The 26,144-nt window shown below is 38.2% G+C and overlaps 1 protein-coding gene across 2 annotated transcripts in view; it reads left to right on the forward strand.

The window, feature by feature from the left end:
• Positions 1-485: 485 nt before the first annotated feature.
• LOC103032278 (connector enhancer of kinase suppressor of ras 3-like) overlaps positions 486-26,144 on the forward strand; it is a 74,155-nt gene continuing 48,496 nt past the window's right edge. For both annotated transcript variants that reach the window (XM_049463508.1, XM_049463509.1), the window contains exons 1-2: positions 486-756; positions 20,289-20,452. In XM_049463508.1, coding sequence (XP_049319465.1) covers positions 705-756; positions 20,289-20,452 — 216 coding nt within the window. In that variant the 5' untranslated portion in view covers positions 486-704. The remainder of the gene's footprint in view (positions 757-20,288; positions 20,453-26,144) is intronic.

Consider the following 26,144-nt stretch of genomic DNA (forward strand, 5'->3'; position numbering starts at 1 on the left):
ATTTAAGAGCTGTTGTCCGCCAAAATTGACCATGAACCAGCCATTAAACGTTAAAAGTGTATAAACCAACAACACAGTAACTTGGCCCTGCCCACTGCACTGCACTTTTTTACTAATTTAATGTAATTTAGTTTAGGCAGGGTTTATGAAATATAAGGGTCAATATAAACTATAACATATTACACACATACTTTCAGTCTTTTTTGTGCATTACAGACAGAAAACAGCATTCTTACATTTTTTTTAATCACTGGAAATTATTCAGGTCTGTAAGGGTTAAATTCAGAAATTCTCAATTTTACACAGCTTTGCCATCTACAGAGTCAGCCCTGCACTGTTTTATTATTGTTCTTCTCTATTTTCCAGCGTGTTCGCTGATGCTCCTCCTCATCCCGTCGCGTGGGCGGGCCGCTCTTGCTCCTGATTGGTGAATGCTGGGTGTAATGTGATCTGTCGCCCCGCCCCGCAGCTCCTGTGGCACGGCGAGCCGCAGAGCTGTTTTTAGTGCTCATGTGTGTTTGAGGGAGAGTGCCAGCTAGACTCGGTGAAACCGGACAGAAAATGAGGATTTTTGCTCTCCTGGTTAAAAGACGGGAGAAAGAAGCATGATTTAAGAACGTATCTAGGCTGTCTGAACAGTCAGGGTGTAGCTAAACTCGAGCCGTTGAGAAATTCCTTTATTTTCTGTGAGTAAAATTCCAACAATGGAGCCGATTACCAAGTGGACACCTACACAAGTAGTGGAGTGGATGAGAGGTGAGTGTCTAGCCGGCGACTACACCAACAGCTGGGCTATACGGAGCTAATTTACATCACAGTTTATGTCTATTAAGAGCTAGTGTCGTGTCCTGGCGTTTGTGTGTGTTTGTGTGTGAGAGTGAGAGAGGGAGAGTTTGGTGACTCGCATTGTTTACCTGGGAGTTTCGTAGAAACCAGGCTACTGGCGCCCAAGAGCTGGTGCTGCACTGTGTGCTGATAGTACTGATAATTATTCTGAATAAAGAGAAAGCAAACATAACACTGGGATTAAACGGTTGTCCAGTTTGCTTAATTTCTTTAAAACAGTCTATATTAGGCTATTTTGGCTGTTCTTGCTGGTGTTTAATCAGTGTTATTTATTTTTGTACTTTATTAAAATGTTCATTATCTTTATTTACCTGAATATCTCCTGACCAACTGCTTAAGAAACAGTTTAAGAAAAACAGTTTAGATGTATATGTAATTAGGTATACGTAGCTTTAAACCCTCTCAAACTTTAAACTGTATACAGCTCTGGAAATCTACAGACAACATTTCTCTCAAATTCCAAATAAAAATATTGTAATTTAGAGCATTTATTTGCAGAAAATGAGAAATGGCTGAAATAAAGATGCAGAGCTTTCAGACCTCAAATAATGCAAAGAAAACAAGTTCATATTCATAAAGTTTTAGGAGTTCAGAAATCAATGTAATCACACCTCCACCTGTCTTACACACTCCTTTTGGATAACTTTCTGCCACTCCTGTTGCAAAAATCTTCCTTTTGATTATATTCCAGAGGTTTTCAATTAGGTAAAATCAAAGAAACTCATAATTTTTAAGTGGTCTCTTATTTGTTTGTATGTGTGGAAACCTGTACAGATGAATGGAAGATGTAGTACCTTTTTGAGCTGCCTCTAGCCTGGATACTATTGAGATTTTGTTGGTAAAGATAATCCTGGGAAAACTTGCTGTGTGTAAGCAAGCATTGTCCTGCTGAAAAGTGCCAGTTACAAGGTCCTGCTATGAGAGGCAGCACAAGTGACCACAGGATTTTGAGGATATAGGGGGATGTCTAAAAGTCTTCAAGTTTGTTTTAAATGTCATTCCTAGCAGTCAATGATATCTCACCAGAAGGTACATTACCCAATAGTATCCTCTAAAAAGTAGCCTTTTTTTTTTGAAGAAAGCATTTTTTGCCCTCTTGTAGCAAGAAGAGTTTTGCAGCAGTTTATTGTACACCCCCTAAAATGATCTAGTTTACCTGCCCCACTGCTTGATGTCTATTGAAGTTTCCATCTAAGGCTAAACATGCATGTTTACCCTGTTAAAAAGTGCATAGAGGCCTGGGGATGTTCTGTTTTTCAGGAGCAGACATGCTTTCCATCCAAGGATTATTCATGCTTAGTTATTCTGTGTTTACTCATCAGAGTGAGTTGTCATCAAAACAGGTTTTCTCCTGGGAATAATATTTTGCAAGTGTGACTCCTGTAAGAAGAGGTGTTAACTTTAATAATGATGAGTGATGTGGGGAAGTGTTATGTTGTTTATTACTAGAATTTCTTATTTGTGTAAAGACAGCTTTGCAACACATTTATGAGCATATCTTCTTTGTCTTTTTCATGCTCTACATGCATATATACACACACACACACACACACACAAATATATAAGCCCCCTCCACACATACACCTTTGCAGCTAGGGTCAGTTGATTCACTCTCCCAATATAGTCGAGCGTATACTGTAATATTTCTTGCTGCAGAGCTCAGCTGCTATTCAGGGAATGTTCCACTGAAAATAGTTTCACGCTTACGAGTTGAGATTCAGTTTTTCCCCCTACTTGTTCAACTCCTACACTTGCTGTGAGAGAAGCCGATTGCCGGTCATTCTTTTCTATGCCTGCAAAGGCATTTCAAACATCCAGTGCTGATCAGCTACTGTTAAAGAGCTGCTTAATGTGTTCTACCAGTAGTTGTTTAAGCTGGAATTTGAGTTGCAACCAAAACTGGTTTCTGACACACTCAGAAAATCTATTATATTTGCATACAACTGTTCAGTGTTGTTGTAATTGATAATAGTTTCTTACTGTTGACTAAAGTGATTCCATTTGCAGAGGTGGGTTGGCTAAATGTTGTTTGTTGAGTATAAAAGATTTATTTTAGTTTTCCCCAAAGCCAAACGTTTGATCCCATATCCTAGAACTAAAGATGGAGTGTGGGAAATGTTGTTGGTTTATTTTTAAGAGCCAGCATCTTAATTGGAAAGCGACTGATCCAGTGAGCCACATCTGGAAGGCAAAATACAGTGTCAGTGTGATTCTCATGAGCTAGCAATGTTTTGTGATCTGTTGGCTTCAAGGGACATAGTTTAAATTATCTGTCCATCTGTGAAAAAAGAGTGATGGACTGTGTGCATGTGTGTAGTTCTGACATTTTACAATATTCTTATAATATTGTTTTATTAATATTGTTCACATGCATTAAATGTTTAGGGATTGTGCAGATTGATACTAATAAACTATGATTTTAATAAAAAAAAGAACACAAAGAGGATGGATAGAGTCATGTGACTGCAAAATTATCAAGATTACATCAAATAGAAGTTCTGAAATCAGTAAAAAAAAATGTATTTGCCCAACCATGTAAGGATCTTGTATCTTGTACTTTTTCCTGTAATTTTACTAATTAATAATGTTGAGGTGACTAAAGCTCTTTCTGTCCTACAGAATAAAACAGTCCTTTATATTCTTCCTCTACATCCCACTGGGAAATTGGGATTGATTCAAATCAGCCTTACCAATATAATCTTCTTAGACCTTCTTATCTAGCTTGCTGTCTCACACCACAGGTACTTTCATTGATGAGAATGGCTCATACATGTGTAGAAACATGGCGTCTGTTTTCCTTGAAAGTTCCTCATGATCAAATAAGAAAAAGAGAGGTGAATTCCAAAGGCATGATGCATGATGTTCAACTACAAGTCTATAAAGTCAATGAGTAACAATGTTAAGCATTCAAAGCATGTTTAGAAATTCCTTTTCATAATGAGAAAGTTTGGAATGGATGGAATAACCAGTACACTGGTCATTTTCTAATCTTATCTAATCTAATGTATAAGACTAAGTGACAAAGCATTGTTCCAGAGTGTTTTTCCTTCCATTTGCTGTAATTTAGTGGTACCATGACAACATTGGTTAGACGCTGGGTCTGTGGATTCAGCATATCGTCTCTGTTTTAGCGACTCATCAATTTTTAATGGCACTTCCTATACTTGTTGAAATTGGAGATGTGTCAGGTATTTCCATTTGTATTTACTTTGAAACTTTGCCTCTGGCATCAGTGTATTCTACAAAACAGGGCTCTACAAGAGATCTTTTATTAAAGACAATAATAGATAAAATAGAAACATGACAACTCAAAATACTGTATGAATGGTTAAATGATTTATAGTATCATGATCTGACATGGGTAACTTGAGCTTCTCTTTGAGAGAAGCTCCCTAAATATTGTTATTTAGGGATCTTTAGCTCTAAAAAAAAAAAAACGTTTTATCCTAATTTATGTGTTAGTATGTGAATTCACATTCACAATTCAGTGGTGTCGAATATTTGACCCATGACATTTATATGCCATATCTAAATATGATATATAGAATAATTCTTCACCATCACCATGTCAACATAACATATTGTAGCGTTTGTTGATATTCGCTTGAAATCCGTGCTCAGTTTCCCGCAGTGCACAGGGGATAAGGGGTCACCTCGTGTGTGTGCCAGGCTGAAGTGGGCCTGCTGGCTTTGCATTCAAACCTGAGCATCCCAGAGCAAATCTGTCAGATCATCTGAGCTTAGCGACAGCAGTGCTGCGCCCCCTGAGCGCCCTAAGAGCATTGGCCTCTAAAAACACCCAGTTTATCGCAGTGGGAAAAAATGCAACCTCAGGTAGAAGATCGGGCACGGGTCAGTGAGCCTCCATAGCTGCCCAGCCAGGCAGAAAGGTGGACGGGACACAGCGGCCTGTGCTGCTGCTGAGAGCTAATCCATTACAACAAATGGAATGCCCGTTAAACTCACAACTGGGCCAGAGATGGGGAGGTCACAGAGCATACCCTTGCTGTCTTATAGCAGTGTATGAATTGTATATTCATCCATAAGTCTCTTAGATAATTTTGCAGCTTGTTAATTATCTTAATGTAGGTGTCAAGTGTTTGCTTAGGTTATGAATGAGTTGTGGACGAAAATGATTTAGTAAATGTTAATTATATGGCGAGAAAGTTTAGTACTGATCACTTTCTATTTTCACTACAGTCAACTCTTGAATCTAGATTGGGTTGATGGGATTTGAACTTCTGATCCCCTGACCTTTGACAAGCATGCAGTTAGACAGCACAGCACAGACTTCATGTTAGAGTGTGAACAAATGTTCATTCATATCTGTGTCCAAAATTAAGAGTGGAAAAATATATTCACTTAGAACTGTGTTTTTATGTAATTCAAATTCATAGCTCTGAAGTGGAGCAACAGTCTAACTGCCACTTATCAAGTGTAAGCAAATTATATGTTTAAATTCCAGCAAGATTGCAGTGCTCCATTGTCATCAAACTTCAAGTCTGGGGACATCATGTGATTGGGGACATTGCACTGTACTGATACATCCATCTAATAATCAGTAAACAGCAAAATCAGCACATTAGTGGCACAGTGAGTGCCAATTTCAGCTGCAGCACATTTACTATTGTTTTTGAGACTCAATTCAATATGTTTTGACCAAACAAAGAGGCAGAACAAAAAAAGTTTTACATGATTTTAAAGGCCTCTTTAAATGTTTAACCAATCAATAATCACTAACATCAGCAAATAACGACAGTAATAATAAGCACATGCTTGTTTTACATCATGGTGGGTTAGGTAGGATATGGGGATGTCCTTTTAATAAGCTAAAGGGTATTCACCTCACTGCGCCCTTCAGTCTTCATATCTTCATATCTGTGTATGTTGTTTACATAATACAGGGTGAGGCAGTGCAGCAGCAGGTCATATGATTGAACATGTAGAATGCTTAAATCACTGTGGTTATTAAAAGAAATGAATGTGCAACCTGATAGCTTTGTCCTCCTATAAGGCAGCTTGTCAGCAGTTCTGCATTCCTTCATGCACAATATAAGACTGTCTGTTTCCTCATGGTTATGTTTCCACTTCTGATGTGTTGCTTACAGTATAGACCTCCACCATTGCATGCTGTATATAATTTGCTGGAGATTTCTGGCACGTGTTCTTGCATCATGTGTTCAGTGACCGGTTATAATCATTTTAGGGAAAGTTAAGCTTTGTTGACTGTGCTATCAAAGACAAACAAACTAAGCTATATTTAACTAACCGCTTAGTATGAGTGGAATGTACACCACGGCCATGCCAAACCTCCAGCGAATCAAAAGACTGCTGCAGATATCCTTATAAGCTATTGCTTGTCCTCTTGTGTCACTTATGATTTTTCTAAACAGTGTTTAAAATTAAATGACTACTAATGACACTGTGTATTTAACTCCCCTCAGCTGTTAATTATTCTTTTGTATTTTGGCAACAGTTTTGTCTGAAAAATGCCTCATTGTTACTTGTGACCACAACTTGTATTATTTGGTCTTTATAGGCCTAACTGATCTATACATGGTAATTTCTTGTCCAGAACATGTACAGACTTGCCCAGATTTTCTGCCACTGCTTGTCTGAGTCAGTTCAGCCTGTCAGGTTTTGTTCTCTGCTTGTCCCAGGGCTGTTCAGTTCTGCATAACTTGGAGTCGGCTCAGATTGCATGTAATTGTAATTAAAGATATCTTAAAGTTTAAATATTCTTTGTAGTTTACAAAGAAGCAATACTAATCCCATGCATCCCACAAAGTTTAAAATCAAGCTATTAACTAAAGTATTGTCCTTAATATATCTAGAACTACACATTATGGCCAATTTTTGGGACCAGACAGAGAACAGCTGATTATGGGGGAGGGGTGCTTCACTCTTAAACCTGAGGGTGCTAAGGATCCTGTGAACAAGGCCATAAACAAACCGTTTAATTTTTTCCCCTGTTCGCTTTTTTTTTGCCTCAAGTTTGTCTTGTATCTGAAAAACATCTTATGCCTCAGTTCTGCCATTCCATCGCTGGGCTTCACATTGCGGAAATCATATGACCCTTTATTTGTTCCATAAAGGACCATTTTTGTAAAGTGTAAAGAGGCTTTATAATGTCTCAATATTTTGAAGAGATTCTTCACAAGTGTCTTTTTGCAAAAATGTTTTTTTCTAGAACTAAAGGTGTTTTTCCTGTGGCATCACTTAAATAACTTTTTGTTTAACTTTAACACTTTAAATGGTGCACTAAATGTGTATATATATATTTTAGTTAACACTTTAGTCCACCACTTTCATGCCATTTGGCAGATGCTGTTATTCAAAGCATGATTGTATTGAGTCCGGTCTAAATAATCTTATTTATATAGTGTGCTGGGCTTGCCCAGTTTAGGACTTAAATCCCTGTGTGCCCTGTGTTCCAATTTTATTTGAATTACTTTTGTTTTCACACAGTGTGTAGCGCATCTGGCTTTTTTTTCAACAATGTTACATTAAATAATTCAATATATATGTTTTGATACTATATGAATAATTCATAATATGGCACAAACATTATCTGCCAGCAACCCCCTCAAAATTAAGCCTTCTGGCCTTAAAAGGCCAAAGCCATTAAGGGAGCATACAGAAACCACCTGTTAGAAACAAAGGGATTTCCCTGTAATACTGCAGTTATCTATTACCTCATAGCTCATTCCGTCTAAATGAATAATTTACTAAAGGGGTTTATAGTGCACTGTGACAATAACAGAGATAATTCGCTTGTCATCTGTCAGCTGCTTTGTTTTATAAAGCTGTAGACTGTGGAAAGTTACATGTAGTCCCAACCCTATAAACAGAACTGAGCCATGCTTTATAGATTTTCACTGGGGACTTTCCTATAGAAACAGTTTTAATTTCTTTCAGTTTTTCCAGTCTTCCTGTTTAGTAGAAACTCTTTATTATGTTCTTTTGGCAGTAAGATTTTAAGTATAGAAATTGCACCTAATATAAATTTGTTTGTGCATTTCTGGACTGTTCCTTATGTGCATGCCTTTAAACCATTAACAAATACACACATTGTTACAATAGTTTCTCTTCACCTTAGAATCAATATAATTGCTGTACAAACAATTATTGAAATTGATAACAAAAGACGTATTGCAACTTATCCTGACAAACCTACGTATGGAATTCATCTAGTGCCTCTAAACTGTGGTGACTGTTCATACCTTTTGTAGCTCTATGGATATGGATATGGACATTGTGCTAAATATACTTTACTGTCGTTTCCATTTCAAAGAACAATAATAAAAGACTTTGTTTTCTTCTATATTTTAAAGGTCAAAGCACAATGCTCTGCACCAACACCTGCATTAAGGTAAACATAGGAAGGGTGGTTCTCCACAGGGCCGTACAAAAAGTCTTAGCCACACTAGAACACTATTGGGAAATCCTGCCATAAACTATTACTCTAAACAAAGTCCTGTTTTAACCTGGAACTGAGTGTTGCAGTCTTTTACATGTATATTTTTAGTTTTAGTTGGATTTTTCCCTCTACTGTGCCATAATGTTCAACTTCCAACAGTGGTCCTGGTTCTTTAATGAAATATTATGTAGCATTTACCATAAAACAAGAGGTTCTGCGTCAAGTTGATGACTGACTTTTAGTGTTCAAGTTTTAAAATGATGTTATTACTTGAGAATTGTGTAACCTGAGTATTATTAGAATATTAGTGTAAAATCCTGTAACATTGCTCTAAATCATTATTCCACAAGCTCCCAGTGACTGCTCTGTATTACTTAGCTTGTCCAGGAATGGATGTCCTTTGGTAGTATTTCTTCCTCTTGGGCTCAGTGTACAGATTAGAAGTTGTATTAGTCGTCTAAATTTCATATTTTTTTTATCCGTTTTATAATGAAAAATACAGCACAGACAATCAGAACAATGGTAAGTTGGATATTGGTGGATAAGTAAAGCATTTATAATTTGTTTATAATAGTGATTGATGACCTGCTGTGTGGGGAAGCTTGCTGAACTTTGTTGTTGTAAACCTGAAGTTTATTGGCATCATAAAGCCATTCAGATTCCTTTATTTATTTGTATGTAGAAGATTAGATTAAGCAAACATATAAAATTAGATTTCACTTAGAAATACAGGACACGGTTTGGTTTGAGCTTGAATTGGTATTGATCAGTGTCATTATCTGCATCAGGTCAATATCAGCAGAACAGGCTGAATGAGATATTTTTAATGACGGGTGCAGGAAGTGCAAATCCAATACAATCCTGAAATAGCACACACTCGCATTGTGTTGTGATGTCATGTTGTTAGCTGGGTGTTGAATAGTGGAGTGTGTGAGTAGTTCGAGTAGCAGAATACTTGAGTGAAGTGCTTCTATTAAAATGTTTTAATTTTAAGTCTAACAGGTTTTAAAGATAATGTTTGACCATTCTTGGTCAGTTCACATGGTTTTAGATTTTGGAAAAGTGATATCATGGCATCTCAGGTTTGATTGTCAAGATATATAGAAGTAGCTGATACACTCCCATGAACCTTTTGCTTTACATAGCACAACACAGGAAAAATGCTCTTTTTACTGCCAACAGTAGTCTAGCATAAAACATGAGATAAGAACTCTGTTCTGTTAGCCAGCTTTCAACGGTCCTCTGACCTTGAACAGGGTGTATTTGATGTTTAACACATGTTGACATCAGTGTAGATGCTGACATGAATCAGACTGATTTAAAATAATATTCGTGCTGAAATAAAATATCTTAAAAATGACTGCACGTGTAGCAGTTCACTACTTATTGTAGTGTTTTATATATAAGTGTATATATATATTGTGTGTGTGTGTGTGTGTGTGTGTGTAATATGTAATATGTAAAAAAACAAAGGGTTTGTATTCTCACAGGGGGTGACTCAGTTCTCTGTTGATGTCAGAGGCGTGGGTCATGCTGCCACTCACATATTACAGCCTGGCAGATAGTGACTCATAAGCATCAGTCACTTTCACAAGTTTAACAGAACTACGTCAGTTCTTTCCCTGTGTACTTTGGATTAGGGAGAAAAGTTGAAGTGTGGCCCACATACAGGCCCACCATCATGACCATCAGATAGTTTAATGTGGTGATGATGATGATGATGATGATGATGATGATGATGATGATGATGATGATGATGATGATGATGATGATGATGATAATGATGATGATGCAACTTTATTGGATTGCTATCAGCTAAATTTTACCAATATTGAAAAATTGGTGAAAGTTTATTTACAGAAGCACCTGCCTAAATTGGTTTAATTTCCTTTGTAAATCAATAAAGTATCTTTCTTTTGACTGTCTAATTTGCTGTGTCAGGCTTAAGAAATTCCCTCTGGTGGTGTCTACTTATAAAGATCTACAAGCGTAAGAGCTCCGAGTGGTCCAGCGGGCTAAGCGCTGCCACTATGATCAGGAGTTTGCCGGTTCGAATTCTGTTCATGTAGCTTGCTATCAGCTGCCGGAGCCCTAGGAGAGCACAATTGGCTTTGCTCTCTCTGGGTGGGTAGATGGTGCTCTTTTTACCTCATCACTGCAAAGGGTGATGTCCGCAGCACAAGACATCTGTGAGCTGATGTATCAGAACCGTGTCGCTGCGCTTTCCTTGAAGCCTGCTGTGATGCTACTCGGCAATGCTGCATCAGCAGCAGTTCGAAATGGGCGGTGGCTGATTTTACATGTATCGGAGGAGGCATGTGCTAGTCTTCACCCTCCTGGTGTTGGGGCATCACTAGTGATGGGCGGGGGAGTCCTAATGAGTGGGTTGGGTAACTGACTGTGTAAACTGGGGAGAAAATGGGAAAAGAATTAAATAAAATCAGAAAAGATGTACCCAATTCAATCATGATTAAAATATCAAATTGATTGCTTGGGGATAAAGTGGGGTGGTAGTGATCTAACATTGTGACCTCAGTAACACTCTTGTCTTTGCTGGGCCATATACTCAAAAGTAGCATAAACTCATCTTAAATACCTTTTTGTCCATGTATATTGTATTTTTCCAACTTTTGTGCATTTTGTGTAGATCTTCCAGAAGTCCCAGTTGGCATCACATTGTTGGAAAACATATGAATATTTGTTTATTTGATGAACTTCTCTAGTCTTAGTGACCATGTTGGCTCACTTTATACAGTAGCTTTGATTATGATCATTCCAGCTATGGCTTCTCCATGCAGCGTCATATCAGCCTGTGCATCATTAATCGTCCGTGCTCCAGATGTTTGATAAAACTAATCTCTCTGAGGGAAAAATGTTTTATGAGCCTCTCTTGGCATGGTAATGTAAATCAAGCTTAAAGCAAGCAGCCCTCTGGGTGATCTCAGTGCTTTATCACATTTTTCAAAACAGCCCTCCTCTATAAACTTGTCTCGGCATTCCTCAGAGTGCAATGGACGTATGTGGTTTGTCGATTAAAATGCGCCGCTCAGTATGGTTTCTGGTGTCTAGCATTACCATCGAAGCATTTATTTGCCAGCAGATCGGCCATGTGGCTGCATATAGGGGTTACTGTTGAGCTGTGGTTCTGCATAGAGAGAGGGCTCCTGCAGGATTGCTGTGTTGTGGCTTTTAGCGTTGCTCATTACTGCTGCAGTGATGTGCTGTAATGAATTTGTGTGCAACCACCTAAAGTATGCCTAGTTCCCATGAAAGGGTTGTAAAGTTAATTCAAAGGCACACCAACCCACCAGCCACCAAGGAATAGCTTTGGCTTATTATTGATTTACTTATTTTAAAACTTATAATAATATGCAGGATCTGTAGTTATGAGAGTAGTATATTTAGTCATACAAGTTCAACCTGCATTGCAGTAATGTACTGTAAGTTCTGTATAAAGTATATAATGGTTATTAGGCCTGTACAGGATATTTAATACGCTGATATTCCAAAGAACTAGTATTGTCGCATGACTTTTGTAACATCCCATTAAAGCTAAAGAAGAACTCTTTATCTTGCACTGATCTACAGGCTATGAGTATGGGCCTTCTCCAATTAAGTTCCTCATATTTCCACATGGCATCCGTTGATCATTACCACCCACTGTGCTGTATGCTTTAGGTGGTGATTCCTTTCATAACATAATCCCAGTACACACATATGACACGTCACATGTGGATTGATGAATAACTGTTTAATGCCCACACAAGTTCAAAAATAGAATGTTCCAGCCATGTGGCACCCACTTTCAGGCCTCCGATAATTGACGTCACCTTGCCATGAGCACACTGGCCAGTTTTCACTCTCATTCACAAGATAACACCTCACAACCGTGGGTCTATTGCTGTAACAGTGCATGATCAGTTTACACACTGCTATCTCATGACTTACTCACTTTGTCAACACAGGAAGTTCATGAAAATATTTTTTCTACATATCTATAGCTCTGACAAAAATGTAGGGACCAGATCAGTTTCTCTGATTGTGCTATTGAACATGGTTGTTTTATTCTATAAACTACAGACAACATTTCTTCCAAATTCCAAATGAAATTATTGTCATTTAGAGCATTTGTTTGCAGAAAATGAGAAATGGCTGAAATAACAATAAGGATGCAGAGTTCATATCAAAACAAGTTCATATTCATAAAGTTCAGAAATCAATATTTGGTGGAATAACCCTGGATTTTAAACAGTTTTTTGCATGTTGGCATGCTCTCCTCCACCAGTCTTACACACTGCTTTTGGATAACTTTATGCCACTCCTGGTGCAAAAATTGATGGCTTGTGATCATCCATCTTCCTCTTGATTGTATTCCAGAGGTTTTTTAATTTGGTAAAATCAAAGTAACTCATCATTTTCATGTGGTCTCTTGTTTTTTTTTTCCCAGAGCTGTATACTATATCTATTTATGTCTTTATTTGTCCACATTGCACATGAGTGACTATGTGCATTGGGTTATTGTTGGGTTGTTCTGTTGTTAAGGACTTTGATGGTTTGGGGTAAAGAAAAACACAGGCTACATAACTTATGAATGAGAACAGAATTCCATAGTTCTGGGCCCATATCTGTCAGTTTTATGGTAAAGTTATGCTGAAACTAGGGTGGGACAAGGTAGGTGTCCCTGCCGCTGAGACTAAGCGTGGGAGGTTTCTCTGTAATTGTGGTTTTGCCTTGGGGACTGTGGTATAGACTAAGACAGGAGTGGTAGGCCGGGGAGTACCTGATTTCTAAACCGCTTCTATAATGACGTTCATCTCCTGTTGACTGTCGCACTGTTCAGTCTCAGCAATAGCGTCTTTTTAAACTGTTGTTTATGAGTGGGACGTGAACATAGGAGCTCATTGCTCTGTGGTGAGAAATGAGTGTTTATGTACAAGCAAATCTATGTGCAAAAAACACTAGAATTACTGTTGTGGTTTTTAATTTTATGTCTTTTCTAAAGAAGCCTTCAAGAAGCCTTCAAGGAGCCAATGATGTTACTAACAGTCTAGGCCAGTGGATTCCAGACTTTTTAGTCTCATGTACCACCCATGATCACTCTTTCAAGTACCACCTACACATAATTTCACAGCCATCAGCACATGTGCCACACACAAAAAACTGCATGGTAGGATATTTGATTTTTGTTTCTATTCAGGCAACACTTTGAGATACTTTGCATACTAGGAGTGGTACACATGGGACAGTTTGAGAACTACTGTTGACGTCTTTGGAACGTCTAAAACAGTCCATAGTATAAATTGAATGAAAGGTCTTAAAAGATAAGTCTATATTACAGATATTACAGAGCCGTTACATTGCTTTTTAATACAATTACAATTACAATTGGATGTAATTTCTCTCTATATGTAGGCAATATTTGTAAACATAAATGATCAAACATTACATTAACCTGCACTAATAACAATTAAAGTGCAATTACAAATTCTTACCAGAGAGGTCTCTAAATTCTCAAATCTTCACAACCTACAGACTTTACTTAGACTTTAAAGGAATATTCCTCTTGTGTTTCTATACTATGTCCTTAAAACCTAACCATTGTTATAATGTTTATAGTCAATCAGTTGTCTGTTTAGGTGAACAGAAATACAGAAATTCAGCCTGTGGAATTGGTTGGTAAATGCTGCTGAAGTAACAGGTAGATGCTGGCTTGAAGAAGCTCTTTTTTGCATGTTATGGCTAATTTTATCTACTGCAAAATCAGCTTTTGTAAAGCACTCCTTTGATCTTTGAGCTTTAGCCCAGTGACCCTTGCTTAGTCCTTCCTTCCTCCAGTTGATCCCTTAAGATGACTGTTGCAGAGGATGAATGTGATGCACAGCAAACCTGTCTGATCAGTTTCTAATCCCTGAAGGAGCTCCTTTTGGCTCTCCACCACCTCCACTTTAAACATCTGTCGCATGTCAAGCAGGAGCAGGTTTTGTCCAAACTAGCCCTGCAATGCTATGAGTCCCCCTGGCTAAGAGTCTGCCCTTCGGACATGTCATGTGCCTAATGATGCTCTCCTTAAAATCTTTCTGCCTCAGGTGAGAAAACAACACTGGACGGACCGGTTCTGGTCTCGAGCTTGCTGTTCAACTGTCCATCTGTCTGTTTTTGCAAATATTGGACGTTGTTTTCTCTTTTTTAGGTGATGCATGGAAGCATGCAAAAAATACTAATTTTCTCAGAGAATTAATGCAACTTATAGATTAATAATGGTACGTTATATTCAGTTTGACTCCAACAATGAAAACCTTCACTGTATTCAAGAGGAGTTTTTAGGGGTTCTTGAGTTTGAAACTTAAACTTAAAACTTAACTTAAAGGGTGGAACCCCTTAAGGTGCTTTAAGGAACCTGGAGGAAGCATTTTTCTTCTAAAAAAAAAAAAAAAAAAAAAAAAAAAAAAAATTTTTGAAGCTGCATAAGAGGTTCCTTCAGAGTCTCAAATTTAAAACACTTACACTTGAAAGTGATTTTATTATTTTCAATTCCTTCATTTATGTATTAAGAAATGAAAGTCGGAAAAAGCACATTTTCTTTCCTAAAATTCCTATTGTTGATGTATCTTTGATGTATATTTAATGTTATCTTTTTTTTTCAGGAAATATTAGAACTTTTCTCTCATTATATTTCAGTTGATTTTATGAGAAAAAATAAATAAAAATCTAACTTAAAGTTAAATGTTAGACAAACATTTGAATGCTACCTCAAAGATAATAGGAGGCTTCAAATGTAAAATAACACATTGCAGTTTTCCATCCACTCCAGAATGAAATAAACATCATTCCCAGCTTCAGAGCTCTGTCCTTATGTAACTGTACTCCTTCCACCAGCCCCTCTATGGGCTTTGTTTTTGCTCTGTGAAATCATGCATTAGGATGAGAGGCTTGGCGTATTCAAAGGGCTTTTTTAATTATACCCTTCAGAAGCCTGGTTATCTACCCAGGGAGTGGCATTGTGTAGTGCTGGAATTCCCACAATAGGACGCCTCTGGAGAACAATGGTCGTTCTTGCAATCCCCACAGGTTTGCCCAAAAGTCTAAATAAAAAAAAAGAAAGAGTAGCAGAGGCAGCAGCTATTGTACACACTGTTTCCCACTCTCCACCCATGGAGGGCACAGCCAGAGCACAGAAGGGGACTCTCTCTCTCTCTCTCTCTCTCTCTCTCTCACTCTGTCTGTGTGTGTCACACAGAGGGAGGTCAGATTGAACACCCTCCCAGTGGGAGCCTGAGTCTTTCTCTAAAAGGTGGAAGGGCTTTCTCTCTCATGCAATCCAACCCCTGAGAAGAAAAGCCTGATCTCCCCTTTTTTCCCCATTTAGCATTTCTATGGTTGAGAGCCTTGCTATAGGAAGAAGCTCCGGGTAAGTGGTACAAGTGTTCATTCCAGTTAGAACCTGGTCCAGGTGGGATAGTGGTGGTTGGGGGTTGTGCTTCTTCCTGTTGGAACAGATGCTAAGGTCACCCAAAAGCTACAGAGCATTATGATAAAGGGTGTAGGGTTTACCAGTGATCACATCAAAGTCTTCCTTAGGGAGGAAAAAAAGGTACTAAAAACAAGACGTGGCTGATATAATTGTCTCGTTACCTAATTTTCTCTGAAATATGACACTGTTTCCTGGTCTGAAGAAACAATGAGGAGAAAGCATAATATTTAAGTGAATCATCGACCCATTATGGAACGTTTTATTTGGCGTGACAAGATCAGGTTCCATGAACTTTCTAAAGCTACTAAATTCTGCCTTGTCTCTGCAGTGTAATAGGAATGCTTTAAAAAATGAAAAAAGTGCAGCAAAGCCATCGTTTTAAAGAAGGATGCCACTGAAGAACCACAGTAGGTCTGTCTCAGTGATTAAACAAGACTACTTTTTTGGTGGATACATTTTTTTTGTTCATCTTTTTCATCAGATCATGCTTTAATGGAACCTTTCATGCCATCTGTTGAATTGAAAAGTTGACCTGACCTGGGCCAAAGATAGTTGGTGCAAAACACCTTAAGAAATGCAATTTTATGAGCAATTTTAATATTAAAGCTTCTATGAGCTTTAATACATGTATAAGCAATGTCCTTCCAATCATTTAGAGAACAAGTGTGACCTGCATCAGTAGATAAATCAACAGTATATGTTCAAAACACATCTTGGACATTCTTTAAAGTTCCCTAAATCATTCTGTCTTCATCAGAAATGTATAATCAGTAAAGGATTAATGCTTTTTAGGACTTCTGCACTGAGTGGTTGTCAGGAATGGAAGGAATCATTGGTAGACTTGTTGGAAGGCTTTGCGCCAGGCTTTACTGGGCTTTGCCAAGACGTTTGAGCTAATGGCCTCATGGGGGAGGTTTGAATGAGCTCTTAAGGCTGGTATATCAGCTCAGTAGGCTGCAACTTCTTGTCTTTAAACCCATTTGAGTAGATAGATACAGGTAAATGTCTTTGTAGATCATCAAAAATGCGTACTGTACTGTTTTAATTATCTTCTGTAACTTAAAGAACTGTAAAACCTCAGATTATTTTGAAATTACAGCCAAAAACACGGAGAACCTATTTGTTCTTAGTCAAAATGTGGACATTGAAAGGAATTCTCATTAGCATTAAGTGTTTGAACTAGAACTTTAGTCAGTGGTCCAGAATAATAATCTCATTTCTTGTACTTTTTATTGTTTGACTAGTCTTGTTAACTGCTGTTTCATGACTGCAATGAAACACTTTAGGCTGCTTCTTCTCTCTTTGAAGAAGTTTCACTTATCCCTTTTGTTCACTTCACACTACACTGACACTCTAGCTTCCTTCATTGTGCTTACCAGTACCTTTCAATTGGGAGAACACACACAAAGAGTGTTTTTGATGACAGTTTCACACTCGTTTCATAAGTGTTTTGACTAGAACAGCCATTCTTCACTTTACCTCCTATAAAATTAATTCACTGATTTATTCAGATTATTTATTTAATGGCTGCTGGGTACAGTGGATGGGAACAGATGTATGTATCCATATATATTTGGTGTTAAGCTAGTTGATATGCTCAACTTAGGATGAAAACATCCCAATTATCTGTAGTGTGGCCCTCGACTGATCCCGAATTCCTGGTTCTTTACAGGAAACAACAATAGGTTTTGGAATTCCTAAACAGCTTTTAAAAGCAGCATCATTCTGAGCATTGTGGACTTTAAAGGCACCTTATTTTTCCAGGCCCATGTCAAATAATGCAGAGCCTCTTCAGCAACAGTCAATGTGAAGGGCTTTCATTAGCAAGCCTTGTGAAGAGCTGCTAATTTCAGTGTGGCCGAGTGACATCTCACTGTAATGAAGGAAAACCGCACAGAAAGTGCTGGATCAAGCCCTGAAATCACTTCAGCACATTCCAGCGCCTCTTGCTCTCCTCTTCCTCTCATCAGCAGGCTCTGAAAAGATCTGCAGAAGAATGGCATCGCTCTTCAGGAAATGCCTTCTCAGCAATAAAGGCGATCTCAGTCTGAAAGAAGACTTTTTTTTTTATACCTTTTTATTCGCTTCTGTTCAGTTAGCACAGCTTGGATCAGTCAGTCGGATGTACTGTTTGTGTTGGTCTGTGTTCAGTCAACCTGATTCACACTTTCATGCTTGTGGCTGAGCTTTGAAGTGAATAAGCCTAGCATGCTACAATGTCTACTACAGTTCAGCCATGAATAGATTAGGGCTTGTGCTGCTGATAAAAACCTGTCAAAGATAAAACTCTTTTATGTGGCACTGAGTTTTCAATTTTGCACTTAACTGAACTATAAGCTTTACGTTTTTTTTGTTTTTTTTCACAACTTGTTCAATATAAATTTATTTATAGTTTATTTATAGTTTATAATGTAGATTATAATGAGAAACATATTGTGTCCCAATTGCTGTTAATTACCAGCTAGTGTTTTAGTGTGTAGGGTAAAGTATTAATAGAAGTTCCATACATATATCACACTCAAATATGGTTAGTTTTTTGAGTGTGGCTACAGTGAACACACTTGTGGAACAATTAAAAAAAGGCACATAATGCAATTGCAGCAGCAATAGTGGATACAGTAGTCGATACATTAGCTCACAGATGCCTTGTGCTGGTCGACATCACCCTTTGGAGGCCAATTGTGCTCTCTCAGGGCTCCGGCAACTGATGGCAAGCTACATGAACAGGATTCGAACTTGCGATCTCCTGATCATACCGCTTGTGATTCCTAACCAAGTAGATAAATTAAACTTTTTAATGTATGTTTTGTGCTAATTTTATTTTGCTTGTATCGCGTGGACTTATTTGAAAATAAATGGAAAACATACAGTACAGTTTGCATATTTGATAGCTCCTAATAGGACAGTTTTTAGTGTTTTGCCACATGTCCAAATACAATAAACTTTTAAAAATCTTTAGTTGATAAACGAATTAAAGAGCAATCAAGAATCACTCATACAGCATTTTTGACAAATGTTGCTCATCCCTACCTTCGCCTTTGTACATACAAACTTTTTGTAATATATATCCATTTTAAACTAGTGCTTAGTGCTTAGTGTTGCCTTTCCAAAGATGGATTGAGATGGATGAGGTGCTGAATGCTTAGTTCTGTGGTTGTGTCTGGGCTGACAGGCCTTTGAGCAGCAGGGCATGGGGCCAGTCCTCTGCAGCTGCCCCTCTCTGTACCGCCTTTGACTGGGCGGACACCCATCCCCCATCCTTCCATAGAGCCATCCTTCACCGCCACACTGGCTGAGGGGCAAGATGAGTGGGAGACATTGTGCATGTGGGTTGGTGTAGGAGTGTGTTGTTGCAGAGGCGGCTTGTTGGTTGAGAACCAAATGCAAGTTCCCGTGCGAGCTGAACAGTTCCCTTTCATTCTGCCCGGCTTGTTCATTTACATTCCGTGAAGAGATCCTCCTCACTTGTGTTGTAACGGTTTCAGGTATTGGAGTAAAACCGGTGGAGCAGTTTCAGTTTTGAGTTTCAGTTTTGTGACAGTCACGAATAGCTACAGAAACATTTCCTGGATTTTGTCTCTGTAGGAACGACAGTTCTTGGGAAACTAACCCGGATGTTGCAGGATACTTACAAAGCCAGTTTGTCCAGAACATTAGCGCTGGTTCCTTTTGACGTGAGGTCTGTTAAGATGGGGAGTGCTGCGTTTGAACTGTTGTAGTTTCAGTTACAGTTGACCCTTCCCCATCAAATAAAAGGCTGGTTATTGTTTAACTAGCCACTTACCACACATGCATGCACACACACACACACACACACACACACACACGTACACATACATACAGGCAGGTGCAACTAGCGTGGTGTTTATTTTGGCTTTATCTGGGAGGTCCATCTTGCACACCTGTTTTGTCTGAGCAGTCGTAATGCAAACATGCAGCCACTGTTCCTCTCAGAACAGACTGCCTGCTACTTGTTTTGAAAACAATAAAAGTTCTAGACATTGATTTACTATACAGCCCATTTACCAAAAAGTTGGGACACCATTTAAAATGTAATACATTTAAAAAGGAATAGACTGCAGTGATTTTTCAAATCTCATAGATGGCAGAAGATGGCAGAAGTCCATTTTAAAAAAGTAACTAAAAGACTGGAAAAGTAGGAGTTATAAAAGGATATAACATATTTATTATAAAGAGGCAGAGTCTTTCAGAAGCAAAGATGAGCAAAGGTTAACCCATCTGCAAAAAAACTGTCTAAACATTGTGAAACAAAATTCTGAAAAATGTTCATCTGCATAATAATGATACTAACATCAAAAGATTCAGACAATCTAGTAAAGAAGGTCAAGTTAGTATTGGATGCTTGTGATCTTTGGACCCTCAGACTGCAGCTGCATTATTAAGATTGTTATGAAGTGAATACTTTATAGTACTTGTGTGTAGTATGCAATTTGGATGCCTCCATTATTTTTTTGTTTTTCTGATATTTTTGTCTTATGCTAACTTGTTCATATTTTCTCTCTCTTTCTTTCTTTACTTTTCTCTTTCAAGGTCTTGATGACAGTCTGCAGCAGTATGTGTCTAACTTTGAGAGGGAGAAGATAAGTGGAGAGCAGCTGCTTAAGATCTCTCACCAGGACCTGGAGGAGCTGGGGGTGGCTCGCATTGGCCATCAGGAGCTGGTGCTGGAGGCTGTGGACCTGCTGTGTGCTCTGGTCAGTAACTTAAACTTGGATGCTACAATTCAGAAATACCAAAAAAGAATTAAGACCCAACAACAAACTCATAATTTCAAAGAACTCCAATTATAAATCAGTTTAAATATGTGCTTAAAAAAATGGTAGATACATATTTGACTTACATTTGGGACCATTTGAGAGGGTTAGTGTGTGGGCACTACCAAGATAAATCACAGACAGGGAAGAAATACTGCTCTCGTTCTGCCACGATAACTTACTCAAACAAAATTGAACGTACAGATATCCAAACTGTAGTGTTAGAAACATATTAAAATCACTAGGAGAAAAATAAATATTGAACTTCTTAAGCTTCACAATAATGTAGCAAATATAACCTTTAGCCAGACTGTTGGTAGTTAGCACTAATGAGGAACGAGATGGTATAAATATAACTCTAGAGATTTCTGGTATAAATAGTTGAAAAAGCAGTTCTAAATTATATACATTGAATAAACCAATATGAGAATTGTAGGCAAATTAAAAAATATATATATATTTTACTGCCATTGTACTTTTGTGCACTACCAGAAAACAACCTATTCAAAATTGGAACATTGGTTTGAACTACATACTTTACTTACCTTTCTTTTTACGGCAAAAAATCTTCTGATTAAATATATAATTTAATTATTAAATATATCATTTTCATTATTATATTGCATTGTTTTTGCCAGTTGGTATAGGTTTCTTACACTGTTACCATTAACTTAAACATTAGCTGAAAATATAACTGAAACATTAATGCTGGGTGATAGGACCTCAAATTAATATCATGAGTAATTAAACAATTTTCCTTAATTTCAATTTAATTCAATGATTATTTTAATGAATGACTGACAGTATTTTTGGTACAGGCAGCAAAATATGCTCAGTTAGTTCTTAGTTGTTTTTGTTTTTTTTTCTAAAGTACCTTGTGCTTATTTTGGTCATACTGTGTCCAACTATGCATTTGTTAAGGAAGAATTTTGGAAAAATGTATACGGGGTGCACTGTTTTTATTATATGATTATAATGTGAAAACCAACAGTGAGAGTTGGGCGGGGGAGAAAAGTCCTGGGAATACATCCACCCCCATGTGTATCATTTTTCCAGCCTTGTCCTCAAACCTCCACACTAAACCTGGCTACATAAGCGCCTAGTTACTAAACATGCCAGGCCTGTTAATATAGCGCAAGTGCCTCGTGAGATTTGAGTCTCAGATTGGGAAATTGCTATTTATCACAGTCTACTAACAGTGAAAACATCCCCTCACTTCCTTTTTTAAACACACTCTGTAACCTCACCAGTAGCCTGAAAGAGGCAGCCAGGAAGCTTTGGGTGGTTTGTAGAGTTTGGAGCTAAACACAAGGGAGCGTTGCCCTAGGCGTGTAAACGCACTTGTTGAGCATGTCACTGGCTGGACTTGACTCACAGGGTTTTCTACACTGTTACCAGTCAGAAAGTCCAGCATGGCCTGTGGCCGAGGATTAAGGCTATTGAAAGGTAGGCATATTATACACGTAAAAAGACAGGAAGGAACTAAATGGAGATAAAAGCTGGTCTTAAGGTTTTTTTTTTCTTTTCTTTTCTAGCTTGCTTTCCTCATTATTGCTTACTTTATAGATTATGGATAATGGATATGTTGCAGATGTTGTTTTTATTTTTTTGTTGGGTGAAAAAACAAGAATGAAGTACATAATGTGTCAGAATGGAGGGAGAAACAGGTTACCAGGATTAATAATTATTAAAAATTTTGACTGATATTGTTAACTCTTGGTCAAGGTTATTGTGCTACATATACAGCTGTTGTGTGTAATGCATGTGTAACACAACATGCTAACATGCCAGATGTCTTGTGTCTTTAATGTACAGCTTGTACATTAAACACAGTTCCTGCATATTTTGTGGTAGGGGTGGACTGTTGATGGCACATTCAGTAGTATCCCACACATTTATGATCATGACAGGTCTGGAAGGATAGTATCTGTGTCTTCAAGGCAAGCTCTTAATATGACAGCAGTATGTGGACAACCATTGTCTTGTTGGAATAGACAATTGTCTACCAAGACAAATGGGGGACATCAATCAATCCATTTCAGTTCTGGCACAATTATCCAATAAGTTTCAGTCCTTTTGAGTATGACTCTCCTTTATTTTTGTTTTGTTTTATATTTTTATTAGAAGTGTATGCATGCATTCTTCTATGCTTTCAACCCAGTGTATACACAGGTGGAAAGACACATTGACTGTAGTACAATACATAAAAGTCCTCTGCAACTGAAAGCATCGCTCCGCTCTGTCCAACAACCCATAGCCTCAAGCTCTCTACTAGAGCTGCTGTTTGCTCAGTCAGTGCTCCATGATCACACAGTTACTAACTACCCCACCAGAATTCACACCCGCACTGCCTTAAATGAGATACAAAAGTGTACAAAGGAAGAACAGGTCGAAGGTTGGCAGAAGAGAAGAAGCTTAGAATTAGCGGAATAGCTCCAAGCTGTGCACTTCAGCTTTGTCAGCCCCCTATTTGGGCAGATGGAACTGGTTTATGTTGTATTTTATCACTTCCTGGGTGAAAAAAAAGCATCTCAGCACATTTCTTTGATGGCTTACACGTTTTAGTGAGATCCTTATGCTCTTGAGAGATTCCATATTAATTAATTCTTCCCTCTTCAGTTTGCAGCATGCTTAAAACTATGCGTCTCGTTATTTGTTCTCACATCATTGGTTTCTGTTTGTCATCCGATTTGAAGAGGGATGAGTCATAGTTTGATCCTGTGTTGACTGAAGCACTAACTGAACAAACTCCCAACATTTCCAACAGAAGCAAGTGAATTAAAGTTCTTTCTAATGAATGGCTTTTTCTGCAAATTGCCAAAAAAGTATTTGCTTTAGTGAGAAGAAATAGTGATTATGATCAAGGGAAAGGAAGAACATTATCTGCCCTTAGAACAACTTGGTTCCTCTCAGATCATTCATCCAGCTAAGCTCCTGTAGAGAAGATAATGGAGGTCGTATATAAAAATACTGCAATGGACATATGGAAACGCTCACGTTAGTGGAGATGAAGGCCTTGATTGATGGACGTGTCATAGCTTATGAACCATACGGTACATCCCAGTGTCCAGCACCCCTCGTTTCATGGATACTGTAATTGGGCCCAGACCTTGTGCATCCAAGGCCACCAATTTCCACCAGGCCTCAAATTGTTTTCTTTTGATCCGCTTCATAAATTTGTCCTGCATTGCTTCTCAGCGAGAGTTGTTATCTTAGATAAATCTTCCACAAACTTTGGAGCTTTATTTTAGCTACGTGAAGGGAAGACATAGAGTAGCAAACATTACATGTGAGGAAACAGTCTTTGAACGCTCTTTCCCCCCGTGTGGACTTGAGAAAAGTCCCAGCAGGCCACGGGTGCCATGGGAAAGGTTAATGACAGAACTGCACTAAACCCCTTCCATAAGCTAAACCATTTGCTGGACGCCTTGAGGAAAAGTTCAAGGTTTCTCAAAGACCCTTGTAATGTTTCACTGAACTTTTAACTGAGTTAAAGGCCAACACTTTCTGGAGAAAGAGAAGTAAGAGAGAAATCCTATGCCTTTTTTTCAAAATAGGACTTTCCCTGGTTTTGTTTTTTTTTTGTCTAGGTAACCCCTGTAGGTTGGCAGGGTTGCTGGTGTCCTTTTGTTTGTATTTTAGTGTTTCCATATAGCTTTGTCTCAACAATTAACATTACAGATCATATAAAATTTTGAGGAAAAGTCCTTCTATCATGCTATTGACTATCATATTGGTGTAAAATCTGGTAATAATATTCTACCGCCTCAGTCCACATGCTACTTTCTTACTTTTCTTCTTGGAACCCAGAAGCAAGAAATATTAATTGTTTTATTATTTTGTGTGCACAGTTGTGCTGATCTGTAGTTGGTTGACAAGACTGCAGCTAAGCTATACAAACAGAATATCTTTACAAACTTTTAACAACTATTGGAGACTATCTTCTACTATGTAGATTTGTAGACTGTTTGTAAAAGAGTTTTATTTATAAAGCTCAAAGAGTCAGTGTCCACAAAGCAAGGAAAGCCCAGATATCCAGAGCTTAAATACAATGGGAAAACACTTAGTGCTTAGACTTGGCCAGACTAATACACATAGAACAAAGAAGGCTTAACTGCAGAGTCCAAGTCTAAACAAAGCTAACATTGCATTGCCAAAACAAGCTTAACAGAGTGTCTGCCTACAGCTGTAAGAAACAAAACCAAGAACTCTGAGCGAACGGTCTTTATACTGGTCCCTGAGAGCTGATGATCTCTAACTAGGAATCAGTGAGTTTCATGATTAAAGTCAAGTAAGAGGGTGAAACTTGTAATTGTATGTATGTGTCTGAGTGCATTGGCTACCAAATGATGCTGCATTGGAGACAGTTTGAAAAGAGGAAGTGGCTGACTTAACATGTATTGGAGAAGGCATACATTTATCTATACCCTTGTAGTGTTAACTTCAAAAGTTAATTGGGTAAAAAAAAATGCATTGTTAAACCAATATGCAAAATTGTTAAAGACTTACTTGCTTTGTTTTGATCACAACAACTGTACTTTTGTGATTTAATGAAGATTAAATAAACATCCACGCGACATTCTGATCTCTATTGATCAGAATGCTCAAATATATCTTCAATATTGTCATTACAATAATTAAAAAACAATATATTGTGCATCCCTTGTGAATAGGTCCTGATGTTAGGATGTTCAATCTGTGAATGACATTTTGTACATGATTGCTTTGTTCCGGTTTCGGTTTCTGCTGTTAAATTAATCATCAAACCCAGAGGATCTCTTCCAGCAGAAGAGCTGCATGTTAATGAATTAGACCGGGACTCAGAGATGACTTTTCCAGAATGTGTACTGAAACTTTACACCTCCATATTTTCCCCTTAGGCCTTGGTAGTGTTCTTTCTGGAAGGAGCTTTCTATTATCTCAGCACTCTGGAATAGATATTAAAGATGTTCAGGCCAAGCTTAGGAGGTGGAAAGAGCTGTGGATAGTGTTACCAGCACTCCACGTTGCTCCCCTGGCAGATCCTACCAGAATGTCTCCAGAGCAGGAAACGCATGCTGGCCCTCAGAGGAACCTTGCTGGGACATTCTGCCTGATTTGTGGAGAGAGATCTAAGAAACCCTGTCTCGCACAGGTCCCTGAAAGCACACCAGGTTTTTCTCCATGCCTCTCTGTCGGAGCCTCGGGGAGTCCGTATAATGGATCTCATTTCTGTAGAGGAAATACAGTTTTGTATTGGATCATTCCACCCTGGAGTCTAAGATACTGACTCGGCTTCTGCCTGACTGTGTCCAGTCATAATCTGAAGCTGTTAAGATGGCTTGCTTTGTCGCATCACAGCAGTGCAGTATTAATTGATTCAGAACATCTGTGAGACAGACAGACAATGGTTATAATTAGTCTGCTAATGGCGATATGGGCTGTGGGGTTTGGTTTTCCTGCCAAAACATGAGGCAGGGGCTCCCACCACCAGCAGTTAAAGACAAGCAGTGTGTGTGTCTGTGTGGTTCATATAGTTTCAGGACTAAAATGTTATGGATGTGTTGAAAAGACAAATAAATAGAAAAACTAAACACATTATATGATATTATTTAACAATTAAGTTATTTAGGAGGAATTTCAATGCTAAAAG

This window comes from Astyanax mexicanus, chromosome 14 (assembly GCF_023375975.1).
Source record: "Astyanax mexicanus isolate ESR-SI-001 chromosome 14, AstMex3_surface, whole genome shotgun sequence".
NCBI classification, from domain to species: domain Eukaryota; kingdom Metazoa; phylum Chordata; class Actinopteri; order Characiformes; family Acestrorhamphidae; genus Astyanax; species Astyanax mexicanus.